Consider the following 14,254-nt stretch of genomic DNA (forward strand, 5'->3'; position numbering starts at 1 on the left):
ATACTGGTACTGCAAATAAACGTTGATAGTGCTGTGCTGACTAGAATTTAAGCCTGTGTGGTCATCATTCATTGTTTTGAGGAGAGCAATATGTGAAGTCATGACACATTTACCATAATTTACATGTACATGAGTGAGGAAAGCAAACTGTTAATTACACTACACCTCTAATAACTGCCTGCTACATAGTCCTCTGCTGACACAGATATCACATAGAGCATTGAAGTAATGATTTCACAGTCTTTTGTTATCACTTAGTACTGGCTCCAAACAAGATATCCTTGCACAAGGCTTTGGGTAGTGGGTTGGAACCATGTACAATCATTGCTAGCAGCAACCATAGTGTTGACAGCTACAAATGTATTTGGGGGGCTTGTGAGGTTGTTCCGACCCCGTTTCCATGACGACATACGGCTACGAAGCCACACTTCGGTATTCTATAGTTCGGTGATTCAATCAAGCTACAATCCAAACCTATAGCATTAGAGGATGTCTCCTTGCAAAATCTCACCTTGTTCCTTGATGCATATTCCTCTGGTCATGAGGTAACCATCCTGGCAGAGACAAGTGACACCTGCGTTGTCTGCCATGAGATCATTGATGAGGCAGAGCTGGTGGTCTGCACAGGACTTTGGCTGACACGGGTTGGTCAAAGCTGGACAGTGGGGGTAAATTCAACATGGATCGTAAATGGCTCAACTTTTTCATCGGAATCAAGTGTGTATCACTTCCAAAATACATGAGTAAACGAGCATTCTACAAACAATCACTTCCTTTAAAATAGCAATGCTATCTGACATGTTCACAATTCTATTGAGTTCATTTTGAACATTAGATGCTCTCTCAGTAATGCTCCTTTATGGCTCAATTCTACCTTCAGAGAAGTTTACAGCAAATCACACTAACGCTGGCTGTTGTTACTGTTAACTTCTGAAAGGCAAGAGCATCTTCTTGAACATACCTACAACACATATAGTCATTAACATGCAAGTGCAGTCTGTACGCATGTCCTTCAATAAATTGGAATTCCATTTAAACTCCAGCCGATAAAACCAAATTTAGCAGCTAAAACAACAATGAATATTCAGATAATTTCCTTTTATTAATCATAAACACACTGATTATACTGAACAGCTATGACAAAAGTTATTAAACAATAACGGTTGTAGATATACATTTACTAATTCTGTACATGCACATGAATGTGTCAGCCAAGTCAAATATTTCAATGAAATGAAAACTCACAACTATCCTGCTTGTTTTTCTGGACAATCTTGACCATTGACATCCTGGTCAGTGGCTCGGTCAGATAAGTCAGCTGACCACTCTGGGAACTCTCATTCCCAAATTTGTTGACCCTGAAGACCCTGTATGGTGTCTTGGTAACTCCATAGATCCATTCCTCAAAGACATCAACAGAGAATGGCACACCAGAATCTGTGAAATCAAAAGTTATGAATTTAAATGTTCTATTAACTCTTTTTAATATGTGCCACAGGGTAAACCCCCTGTGTGCCACATTATTCTGAAACCACAATGCACACATGCTTCTTGTTGAAAACATTGCATTCAAAAGTCTTGTCCCATCCCCATATTGAATATTGCAGTTCAGTATGGGACCCACAAACCAAGAACAACATACAGAAAATTGAAGCTGTCCAAAGGTGAGCTGCATGGTTCATCCTTAACGATTATAAACATGAAAGCTCTGTCACAGCCATGCTTGCATCCCTCCAACTCCAACAGGCAGGTCATGATGCACAAGATGATCCACAACAATGTAGATCTCCCTATTACAGACCACTTAGAATTCAAGAAACAAGACCCCTCTGTGACTACAACAAGAAGATCTCACCCGCTCTCCCTTGAGGTTCCTTTTAGCAAGACCATCTGCTTCAAACAGTCTTTTTTCCCCAAATCTGCCAAAGATTGGAACTCCCTCCCCCACTCATTAATTTCCATCAAGGACTCAATGGCATTCAAACAAAAGCTAAAGAGCACACAGCTCGATTAGATACCATTCCCTCACAGACCATTATCACGCTGAGTGATGTTCCAGATGGAGCTTTTCAACCGTGAAACCATTTAAAGCCATGTAACTTGTTATACAATGTTTATGCTAGACATACAGTGAGCAAAGTTGTACAGAAAATTCAAAGATTTCCAGTGATGTTAATTTAATGACAAATCTACATTGTATGATTTTATTTCCCTTTCAAATGACCAGTAGCTACATCATTAGGCATAACTTTTGCACACACAACCATGACAGAAAATTACAATTTACTGAAAAAAAACCCCTCACTTTATGGAACAAAGGTATTCAATCACCATGCAATGCAACCTACCTGTGAGAGGAATGGAATAGCGAGTATCCTAGTGAAGCCATCATTGTACTGTGGTATTTGGCAATTTATAGATCAGTTTGGGTGGCTCTGCTTGTTTGAGCAAAATGTGCAAACTTTGCACACCGTCAACTGCTTCCGGCATGCCAACGTGGCACTTGAATAGTTAATGCTGACGCCATGAACTGTATGCATCACGATGGAAGGTTCATTTGTGGTAGCAACAATCTGAGTTCAGTTCATTCAAAACTAAAAGCTGTGATACAGCACAGCATAACAAACCTCAAGCACATCACACTTTATTTCAATATGGACACAATAAACTAGACAGTCATGATTGACATTGATTGGATTTAATTCACCTGCAGGGCTCACATCTTTAAAAACTCATGATCTAAATAGACTATTTCTGTAATGTATTCAAATTCTATGTGTGCTTTATTCACAAAAGATTGTCTCAAGAACCACATGTCCCATCCCATGGACACAGCGTTTTGCCTCTCTACTAGAGGGAACGGAATGCTTCCACACAACATTAATTGCTCAGTGAGACTGTGGAATCGAATGCAGTACCCTTGGATCTGGAGGTGAACGTGCTACCAACTGAGCCAAATCACCGCCCGGGAAGTTCACTGACCTTTGGGGAAGGAGATAACTGGTACACGGTTGCTACCATTCAGGTCCGAGCACTCGATGCGGCGCCCCTTACTGTCTGTCCAGTACACCTTCTCTGTCACATAGTCCATGGCGATGCTGGTAGGCTGGTCTAGGTTGCCCTTGACTATTGTGACAAAGTTGGAGCCGTTCATGTTGATGCGATGAATTCCGGGTTCATTGCCCCATGTAGTAAAAAAGACCAGGCTAGATTTAAAAAAACAAACAAATGAACAAATAAGCAAACAAAATGGTGAAAAGTAAAAATATATTCACCAATTTTTTGTAGATCTAGAACCTATTTGGGGCTTACAACGTACATCCATACAAACTTGCTTTTTTATAGACTGTCCTATCGTATTTCTCAAACATTTGTACAACTTGAGCTGTTATTTCGATATTGACCAATTGCCATCACAACTATTGTATGTATATTACGTGTATATGTGTATATACTTTCTTGTTTGTTTGTGACGGACAATGTGTGATATTTTGTGTTCATTATCATTCATAATGTATCCCATTATGAGAAGCAAGAAATAAATTGATCTGAAAATTTCAATTGAAAATCTAAATACAGCATGCACTGTGGATGCTTAGCATGATGTATCTAGCGCTCTGCCAATGTCACGCAGACAGTTTATGCCCTAGACTGGTGTACATTATGTATCTCTTGGAACTGTATTCAGAGTAATCCTGAAACATCCAGCTATAAATAATGTCAATGACACATTTTATGTGTTGACATGTTGTACTTAATACATATTTTATTAGTGGAGAAATGAGCAAAGAAAATGGGATTCCATTTTTCCGCTAATATATTATATTCATTTAGGGTCAGTTTCATTCTGTTTGCATTTGTTTAATGCATATTTTGATGGACAATCAGTATTTCTCCATCCATGTCATCAATGCTAAAGATTGATGAAGCACATTCAAGAATTCTCCAAGTGGTACACACACACACAAATTCTTTCATTATGCCAGAAAAAGTTTCCAAAGGGGAAACTCCAACAATCACTGAATCTGTTAAATGGATGGCATAGAGTATAAAATGAGCACATGAAGGGTTTAATAAACAAATAGCCGAATATGAGTTTTCCTACACAAAAGGTAGGCAGCCAAATACCCACTTTGATCTTTTTCTTCTCACTTTTATTAAATGTAAAAGAAAATGTACATGTAACTTGCAAATGATGTGTGCAAAATGAAAAAATAAAGGATTCATGCAATATGCAACTCTAACTTTGTAAAGCACAGTTTGGTCCTCCCCTTCAGTGATATGGACTTGTCTGTTTTTGTGTGTGGCACTTACCCCCTCTTGGGATGTACCACTATAGCTTTGGGTGATCCGACAAAATTTGACAGGAGAATCCGCCTGCTTGATCCATCTAGTTCTGCCACCTCGAGTGTGTTGAGGGCGCTATCAGTCCAGTAGAGCTTGTTGCCCACCCAGTCTACAGCTACTCCCTCTGGTCTGTCCAGCTCCAGGAGCTACAAGTGTGGGCAGTAGGGAAACGAGTTTTCATCATGTCCCACAGGCAGTAGCTGCATGTCATTCAACTAAACAATGAACTGCACAGTGCATCATATGAAAGGGGAATGATACCCAATTTTTTTTTTTTTTTTTTTTTTGGTGTGTGTATATATGATTATGTACATTATTGGTAATTAATTACATGCTATATTTTAATTTAATATTTTTTCCATATTAATCTGCTTAGAAATGCCAGTAATAAGCACTATATACAATTTGTAGGTGTTATTCATTATTATTATTATCATTATTATTATTATTATTATTATTATTATTATTATTATTATTATTATTATTATTATTATTATCATCATCATCATCATCATTATTATCATTATCATTATTATTATTATTATTATTATTATTATTATTATTATTATTATTATTATTATTATTATTATTATTATTATTATTATTATTATTATTATTATTATTATTATTATTATCACTATCATTATCATTATTATTATTATTATTATTAACACCATCATCATCATCATTGTCATTATCATTATTATTATAATAATTATAATCATTATCATCACCATCATCATTATCATCATCATCATATACACATATGTCTGGGTGGAGTGAATGTAGAAATATTTGATATTTATTTATTTCTGCAATTTCACGACACATGTACATGTAACATACAAATACAAATGTCTTCTGTACTAATCATAGGATTTTTTTAAAGAAGAATTAATATACTTCATGAATACAAAATATTGACAATTATTTAATACAAATAACACAGTATATTGGTAGAATACATCACTGAAGTTTGAGACTTTGGCTTGTTCTACAAGAAATTCTGTAATGTATGAGGAAGACGAACCTCCACCGCCCCTATCGAATTATCCACTTGTCGCTTCACTCTCTTGGCATCGTTGTTGAGTGGTAACCGTGACAACCTGAACCCCGTGTCGTTGAAGCCGGACATGAGGTAGACGTGACCATTGGCGTAGTGGATGTCAAGAGACACGATTCGAGTTCCGACATCGACGCTTGTGTCCTCGCGGAAGAAGGAGTTTGCGCTATGTGTCGCAATGTGATGCAGGGCTCCCTCTTCGGCCACAAACAGATATGGTTCTGGCCCTGCAAGGAAAGAATTAAGTTTTTCAGTCCAGTGAAAACTGATATCATATAAAGACACTGCTATCGTCTCATAAACAGATAATGCTATTATCTTTTATTGGTAATGTGTATACAGTGCTCACCCAATAATCAGGGCCCGCTTAAGCGAGAACCCTGTTCAATGTAACAAACTTTTTACGTGTTATTTCACCGCTTAATTGGAATCATTAACCGTTTTATCAGGACAAATTTTGGCTGAGACACTTCCAATGTCCATCATAAGTGTCCAAAAATTATATGTAAATCCCTAGAAATATTCAAATTGCAGGGATTTCATTTCCTAACAAGAAAGATTATTTTCAATTGCCTATACAGAAACAAAGCAAGTATTTCATGGAACTGCAAGGCTTTAGGCTTTACAGAATTGTCATTACTTTATGTACAGTCTCAGTCACAAAAAGCAGAAATGTGTTCAGACACCATAGATAGCCCAAGGCCTACTTAAGACTGTATGACTTTCTTTCTAATTGACCCTTCACTCCTTGGCTCACATACTAGAGGTTCTGTGACATTCTGTAAAGTAAAAAAATATTCCCGGCATGAAATTTTTTTGCAAATTGGAGCTGACGGCCTTTTCCGCGGCAAGAAATTCATCCAAATTTTCACTGGCATTCAATGCATGTAGTGTAAACAAGAACTTCCGCTTGAATTTGAATCTCACGAATCCTGGCTCTCATGAAATTTGTGAAACTAGAATGAACATGAAAAAAATCTGGTTTGACAGTACTTACCCTCAGCGCGACATGTGGTGGTGCCATTTTGCCGGTTCTCCCGATAACCCTCTACACAGCTACAGACAAATGAACCCTGCATATTCTCACACTCCTGGGAACACACACCAAACTGTCTGCACTCATTAATGTCTGCAACACAAATGAAACATAAAGCAAGATTTTCAGTTGTCATATCAGCATGTATTTGTTTTCCACTGATGGATCCCTACAGCTATAGAACAAACAGCTCTACACGTACAGTATGATATGAATATACAAGATCTCATAAATTATCAATCTCATGACTAAAATTATAACACGTCAAATTCACATCTGCCATGAAATATCTGACAGCTAGTGGATGAATGGACACTTCAGGTGCCATCAACTTCTGCTAGCAGTTCACTGGCTCACAGTCATTACACATACTTCTCGTCCAACCTGAAACCTGCTCCTTACTATCATTAGAAAAGAACTCATCATCATCATCACCACTGGTATCTCCACATCACCACCACCATTAGCTTAGTCATCATGTTTCATTGATATACAATGTAATATATATATATTTTTTTTAACCATAACTTCAGCTGCCATCTTGCAGTGAGCATCTCCATATTCTATAACATGGCACCTATACTTAAAATCAAAGTTTAATTATTGCTATTAGTGTAATCATCATCATCATCATTGGTATCATCATCAGCATCACTGGTATCACCATCATCATCATTGGTATCATCATCATCATCATCATTGGTATCATCATCATCATCATCATTGGTATCATCATCATCATCATTGGTATCATCATCATCATCATCATCATCATCATCATTGGTATCATCATCATCATTGGTATCATCATCATCATTGGTATCATCATCATCATCATCATCATCATCACTGGTCTCATCATCATCATCATTGGTATCATCATCATCATCATCATTGGTATCATCATCATCATCATCATTGTTATCATCATCATCATCATCATCATCATCATCATCATCATCATCACCGGTATCACCACCATCATCATTGGTATCATCATCACCATCACCATCACCATCATCATCATCATCATCATCATCATCACCTTCATCATCATCATCATCATCATCATCATCATCATCACCATCATCATCATCATCATCATCATTCTTGGGTGGTGACACAACATTTACTCCTGTGACATTTGCTCTGGTCTTATTGTGTCCATGGACTTGGGTATAGGGTTAAGGTTGTGATATGGTTTTAGGTTCAATTTGATGTGAGGATTCGCTTCAGGGTTAGGGTTATATTTGTGGGTAGGTTTTGTATGTTTGGCTTATAGTGTGCAGATATTTCCTGGGAGCAATTGTCACAGGAGCAAATGCCATGGAACCGCCACTTTTAGCCCCATTACAATTGACGTACCTCCACATGACACCCCATCTGGCTGTAGCTCAAAGCCTGAGTGACAGGTACAGTAGTAGCTGCCATTCACCAAAGAGCACTTGTGGGAACACTCAATGTTGCTGTTATTACAGTTGCCTCCTAAATGAAGGAAATAAAGTCACAAGTCACAGAGCACTGCACATCGATTCATATCTTTGTTGTAAAACTCAAAGCTGTTTGCTTTAATAGCACATAATTATCAAAAAGTTTTCATTTGCCTGGAGCAGTCATGTCGTGACAGCATTATGACATATATTAAATATTGTGATTATTCAAAGTTCTCCTATGCATTGATCCCGAAAGCACGGTTAAAAAAAAAAAAAAAAAGCTGTATTGTTATTACCAAAATGATTCCCAAGTTTGATGACTGATCATAATATTACATGGCAAAGAGAGGGAACTCCACAGACAATATTCTCATTCATTTAGCTCAGAAAACATTCCACCACGAGACAACTTTTCATTTTTGGTTATACCTTTTTCTCTTCCAGAATACTTTACAATCCCTTGTCATTTCCCCATTATACAAAATTGTGTCTTGTATATACTACTCTAAAAGCTGTTATTTTTGCATACAGATATTTTTTTGCAAATGAGGAGGTCACTGACATTTTCACAATGTGCCGTTTTCGCAATTTGACGCCAAGGCTATCATAAGTGCAATAATACTCTAGCATGTAGCAATATTTTCATGTGTTGTTAAATTTGCAACCCACCAAGGATTCACAAAATTTGCAAAAATTAAACCCTCGCAAAACAAACAGCTTTACAGCATGTCTCTTGGAACTGTTCAGACCCAAAAATCACAACAGCTCATATGTTTTAACCTGTTGAGGACGAGCTGATCTTGCTATAACAAGCATTTCCTATACACACCTGCCCGAGTATACTCAGGCTAGTCTTCGATAGGTTAAGAGTAAAAGGTGATAAGAAAGAAGATTACTCACTGCATCCCCGTTCATCTGATCCATCCCCGCAATTGTCCACACCGTTACATAGCAGGCCTGAATCCACACAGCGGTGATTTCTGCACTGGAACTGTGAGCTAATGCAGGGTATGGGAGGCTCATCACCTGTAGTGTGTTTCATTCATATATATCAGATTATAATGTCAAATATCATTGAAAAGCAGACACACTCATTGGTCAAGGCAGCATAGTTTATCATGCTGCTAGGGGTTAGGGTTAGGGTTAGGGTTAGTGATAATCAATACCATGGACTATCACAATTTCTAAACCATTTGTGAGAAAAACAATAGTTACATTCAGATGGTGATCCTTATCTTTGAGGATAAGCACTATGGGGCACCAAGCGTCGCATAGCTGATTTCAATATGAAATGGCCATTTCATTGCCAAAATGACTGATTTTGAAACAAAACTGACCATATGACACTTGGCACCCCGTAGCGCTTATCCTCGAAGCTAGCTTATTCTCGAATTAAGGATCACCGTCTGAACGTAACTAATATGATTGTCTACTTCTTCAGGAGAAATGGAGTCTTCTTAAACATGGGGAACAGGGCAAAGATGTCATACACATTCATAATCACACTTCATGCACATCATTAACTTGAAGACATATGCAGAATAAAGTTAAAGTCAACCTTATTAACATAACACTAAATGTCACACCTCGATATAAAAACCTATAATCGATGCGTCTCTACAATTTGTTAGTACTCTAATCAGGGGACCAAAATATATATCTATGTCATCTGGGATTTATTAAATCTGAGAAATATAACATATTGTTAAAATAACAACATAGATATTTTTCAAATAGCTATGAGAGAACTGTGGAAACTGATGATATCTTGGCAAAAAGGCACTGGATCTGATACAACTCATAATTAGCTGCATGACATGAATGAGAAATTTTCAAGGCACAAGAACAATGTACATGGTGAATCACATAGAGAGATCAGAGAAATAAAGTTACAAGCACTACATTATTTTCAAATCAGTTTAGATGTTTTCTGTTGCCATGTTTTTTTCTCACACAGATTTCAGAATTAAAAAAAAAAACAAAACTTGGGAAGGAACAGACAAAACCAAGATTTCTTAAGAAGAAAGAGCTCTTCTTTTGATACTCACAGAACTGTTCGTCACTGCCATCACCGCAGTTGTCGACATCGTCACAGACAAAGCGTGAATTGATGCAGATGTGATTTGCACAGCGGTATTTGGAGACAGGACAATGCATGGTTGCTGTAGTCCCAACGACACAGAATGGAGAGAAAAAGACATTAGGGTGGTGCTTTCTTCGTATCACATGCAAGTTTCTCAATAATAACCCACTGCAACATCTCAAGAAAGGCTGATAGACAGCCTATTGAGACCTTTAGAGCCAATAAGACGACATGCAACTGAAAAATGCATATTCATTAACACTAACCTCTAAGTTACAGCAGTGAGACAGGTTTATCACTATGATACATAAGATTAGAATCCCTCACAAACTCAGATTTCAAATAAAGTTAGGGTTTCATTGGTAACACAAGTTAACAACCAAAAACAAAAAAGACAATTAATCTGTGATTGCTAAAAAGTGGTGATTCGTCAAACATATCTTACTGCAAAACTTAACCTAAAGGGGCCGGGTTTTTTTGGCTATGCTCAGACCGGGGGGATGGATTCCCCCCCCCCCCCCCTCGAACGCACCCCATAGGGTGCGTTCGAGCGCTCTAAAGCGAACCAAAGCGAACTGAACTAAAGCGTACCGTACCGTACCATGCCAATTTTGGAGCGTTCGAGCGCTCTGTGGAGAAAGCGTACTCACGAGTTATTTTTAGAAAGGTCTCGCTTGTTTGTAGCAAGAATGTCATTCACCCCTGGCGCTTGAACTACTTGTACAGCTGTCCAGAACAAAGAGAATGATGTCTTTGCATTGTGACGTATGCGCATGATACGCGCATGCTTTACAACGAACTTTTGGTACGCTTTGGTACGCTTTTGGAGCACATCGGGAAGTGGTCCACTATTGGCTCGGTACAGTACGGTACGGTACACTTTAGGAGCGTTCGAATGCTCCTCTGGCGCGGGTACGTTACGGTACAGTTCGCTTTAGGAGAGCGCTCGAACGCACCCATAATCTACAAGATTGTGTCATAAGATTTTTTGAAACAATCAATTTCTAATTTTAATTAATCAATTATGCAAATTAAGCTCAAGGTGATATTTTAGCCTAATTAAAAGTATTGAGAGTCTAATTTTTGATCTGTAAATCTGTTTTAGCATATTCAACAATTGTACATCACAAAAACTTCCAAAACTCATTTCAATTCTTATGTATTTTATTGTTTTCAGAATTTCTTTGTTTTTCAACTTTTGTTTTTTCTTTGTTTTTTCATTGGAAATTGTCACTGACCACTTTTCTACCATAATTAGCACAAAATTAATCAATGAAAGTGATTAATTGTAAAAATAATCAGGTTTTTATGACTTTCATGACAGAGCACTGTTTTCCATAGGAAATGTACACAAAATCACAAAATTTTGCCCGTTTTGGGGCGACACTCCGTTACAAAAATGGGCGTGGCTTCGCAAAAGTATGCGCGGATGTTGCAAATTTGGTCTCAAAAGTTGCGCGAGACTTGAACGAAGAAAGTCAAGAAGCCTCGCGACGAGGCCTTCTTGCGTTAAAGAATTATAGCGCGAAACGTCAAGGGGGGTGGATTCCCCCCCCCCCCCCCCCGGCCCTTTTAGGGTTAATGTGTGACAGAGATGTTGTATCTACTTCTTTTGAGAAATAATTGAGGGAAAAAGACTTTAATCTGTACAGGAAGAATATCACAACCTCGCTATACATGTACATGGCTCAGTGCCCTGCAAAGTGTCCTCTTCATGCGCGTCATAAGTACACCTGCATCACTTCAGATATGGGAGGAGTTCTGACACAATATCACAGTCATTCAAGAGATGCTACACATACTTTGCTTGACACTATCTGACTCCATACTAGACATTTCACTCACATCTTCGACAAGTCACTACCTTCATTCATCTGTCATATCTCACTACACCACTCATAGAGTGTCTTGTTTGTTTTCTTGAAAGACCATTGCAGGAATGCAAAGTGGTGCAGGGCTCCCCCTTTTAAAAGTGGAATAAGATGGACCCTTTACTTCAATGGGGTGTGTCTGGACAGGGGACCTAAATGGGCCTGTACAATTATACTTAAAGGTACAGTTTACCTTTGGGAGCAGTGATTTAAAAAATGTTTGAGATATCACATTTGATGCATATGTGTAGGTCAGCTGTATCACAAAACATCCTACCATGTAAAAATTTCGCAATAAAGCCTAAAATATAAGGAGATATCACTATTTTTCTCAATAAACATAACTGTAGACGGTATAGTCGAGAAACATTTTTATTATAACTATTGTTCACATTTTTTTTATATTTAAGAATACTGAACATTGATTATACTGATTCAAATTTTTACATTGGTTGTTTCTATCCCTAACTCATATTCTGGAACTATTTTGACGCACAAGCTGGGTTCTTGTTTCATCTGCAAATGGTAAATTTTATGCCTTTAAGAAAATCTTACCACACATTTCCAGATTTTCATCTGACCCATCTCCACAGTCGTCCTCCCCATCGCATCGCCACATCTCGGGTTTGCACCTGTTGTTGTCACAATGAAACTCATTGTCGTGACATGTCTTGTTCCCACCTAGAGAAGCGAGAGAGAGAAAGATAAGACATACATGTATACACATGTAGGTTATACAGTTCAATCTTGATTATCTGGCCATCTCTTTTCTGGATTTTTCTATCATTCGGACCTGTTCACGCTATGAAGATGGAAAAAAAACAGTGATTTCAAACTCTACAAAACTCACACAATTTACCTCTAATATTCCCACCAGAAACATGTTATGAATTTCACATTAACCCATTAAAGACTAATTCCAAGTATAATTGGGCAGTTGTCTCTGGAAAATGACAGTTATGGCAAAATCAGCTCGTCCTTAATGGGTTAAATGTCTCAGAGAGTCCATTCTACTGTCAGGATCAGCCAAGTTTGTTTATAACAACAACCTGTGCACATTTACAAAGAAAAAAAAAAACATACATGACCAAGTTTCCACCCTGTAAATGATGTTCAATCTACCATATGTGACCCGCTACAACAAAATGATCCTAAAGTCGGGCGAGGTCGATTATTTGAAAATTGCATGATATAATCCCCTAATCTTTCTGCTTTAAATTGATATATAACACATTTTATAAAAATAATCGGCTGCGGAGATATCGATGTTTAAAAGAGAGCATGTCGAGACGTCTGGAAAATCACTGTTTCGAGAAAAGCGCCCTAAAAGTCTTCCTTTCGACGCAATCGCGATCAAGGGACACGCAAGTCAGTGTTCACCTCTGGACAATAGAGGTAAGCCCTAGCAACTCCCGAAGAGTTCATTCAAGCACATCAGCGTCAGCGGTCTCCTCACCAACCAATCAGTGACCAGGATGTGAGAAGCGGCTGAGCATAGTGCATCCCGCCCGCACGCACCAGTCGACTGGGCAGTGTACGAGCTTCACGCTTCGGTTAGCAGCAAGCAGCAAACTGACCAATGAGATCACTCTGGTCGTTGTTAGGGGCGGAACCTGTCTGTGGCGCTCAATCCAAATTTTCGAACCAGTCTCTGCTTCGTTGAAACGCCAAAAAACATGGCTCAGAAAAACGCTATTTTTTGGTCTTTCCTTTGATCGTTTTGCTTCAAAATTTCGACAGATGATAGAAGATATGTTAGACTCCAATAATATATCAAAATCAGAAAATCGTAAGTTTTGACCAATTTTAATGCTCTGACTTCAAACTCGATTTTCACGGCTTCGACCGTGCGCGACTTTAGGACCTTTTTGTTGTAGCGGGTCACATATGGTGATTGTGCTAACCTGGTTGAACCTTTAAAGGGGATGGCTAGTACCTGATCAGTGGGAATCAGTGGGAATGCTTGGGGATGATTGTTCCAATCCTTGTGGATTCATTTAAGAGTGCATTTTATATCTATTATTGTGTGAAAATTATTTGCTTCAGAATGGTCTCATATTCAAGTAATATGCACTTCAATGTTTCCAGGTTAGCATGCCTGTGCAGCGACGGGGAAATCGTTAACGGTCGCCCGTCACTGTACAGGCACGCCAACCTGGAAACATTAAACTGCATATTACTTGAATATGAGACCATTCTGAAGCAAATAATTTTCACACAATAATAGATATAAAATGCACTCTTAAATGAATCCACAAGGATTGGAACAATCATCCCCAAGCATTCCCACTGATCAGGTACTAGCCATCCCCTTTAATTCAATTCAATTCAAATGAATTTTTTAAGGAGTTTTCTGCATTGAATATACATTAAAAATGAAATAAAGTCATTTCTTTTTATTTTTGAGACAATGAATCATAC

General features: G+C 38.1%; 1 protein-coding gene across 1 annotated transcript in view; it reads right to left on the reverse strand.

Moving 5' to 3' along the window:
* The window catches only part of LOC140245174 (prolow-density lipoprotein receptor-related protein 1-like), a 212,964-nt gene that overhangs the window by 12,585 nt on the left and 186,125 nt on the right, over window positions 1-14,254 (reverse strand). Inside the window, 10 exon segments of the mRNA XM_072324772.1 lie at window positions 512-655; window positions 1,246-1,437; window positions 2,983-3,206; window positions 4,315-4,493; window positions 5,378-5,637; window positions 6,408-6,539; window positions 7,812-7,931; window positions 8,780-8,905; window positions 9,928-10,041; window positions 12,389-12,514. Coding sequence (XP_072180873.1) covers window positions 512-655; window positions 1,246-1,437; window positions 2,983-3,206; window positions 4,315-4,493; window positions 5,378-5,637; window positions 6,408-6,539; window positions 7,812-7,931; window positions 8,780-8,905; window positions 9,928-10,041; window positions 12,389-12,514 — 1,617 coding nt within the window.

The sequence above is a fragment of the Diadema setosum genome, chromosome 22, assembly GCF_964275005.1.
Source record: "Diadema setosum chromosome 22, eeDiaSeto1, whole genome shotgun sequence".
NCBI classification, from domain to species: domain Eukaryota; kingdom Metazoa; phylum Echinodermata; class Echinoidea; order Diadematoida; family Diadematidae; genus Diadema; species Diadema setosum.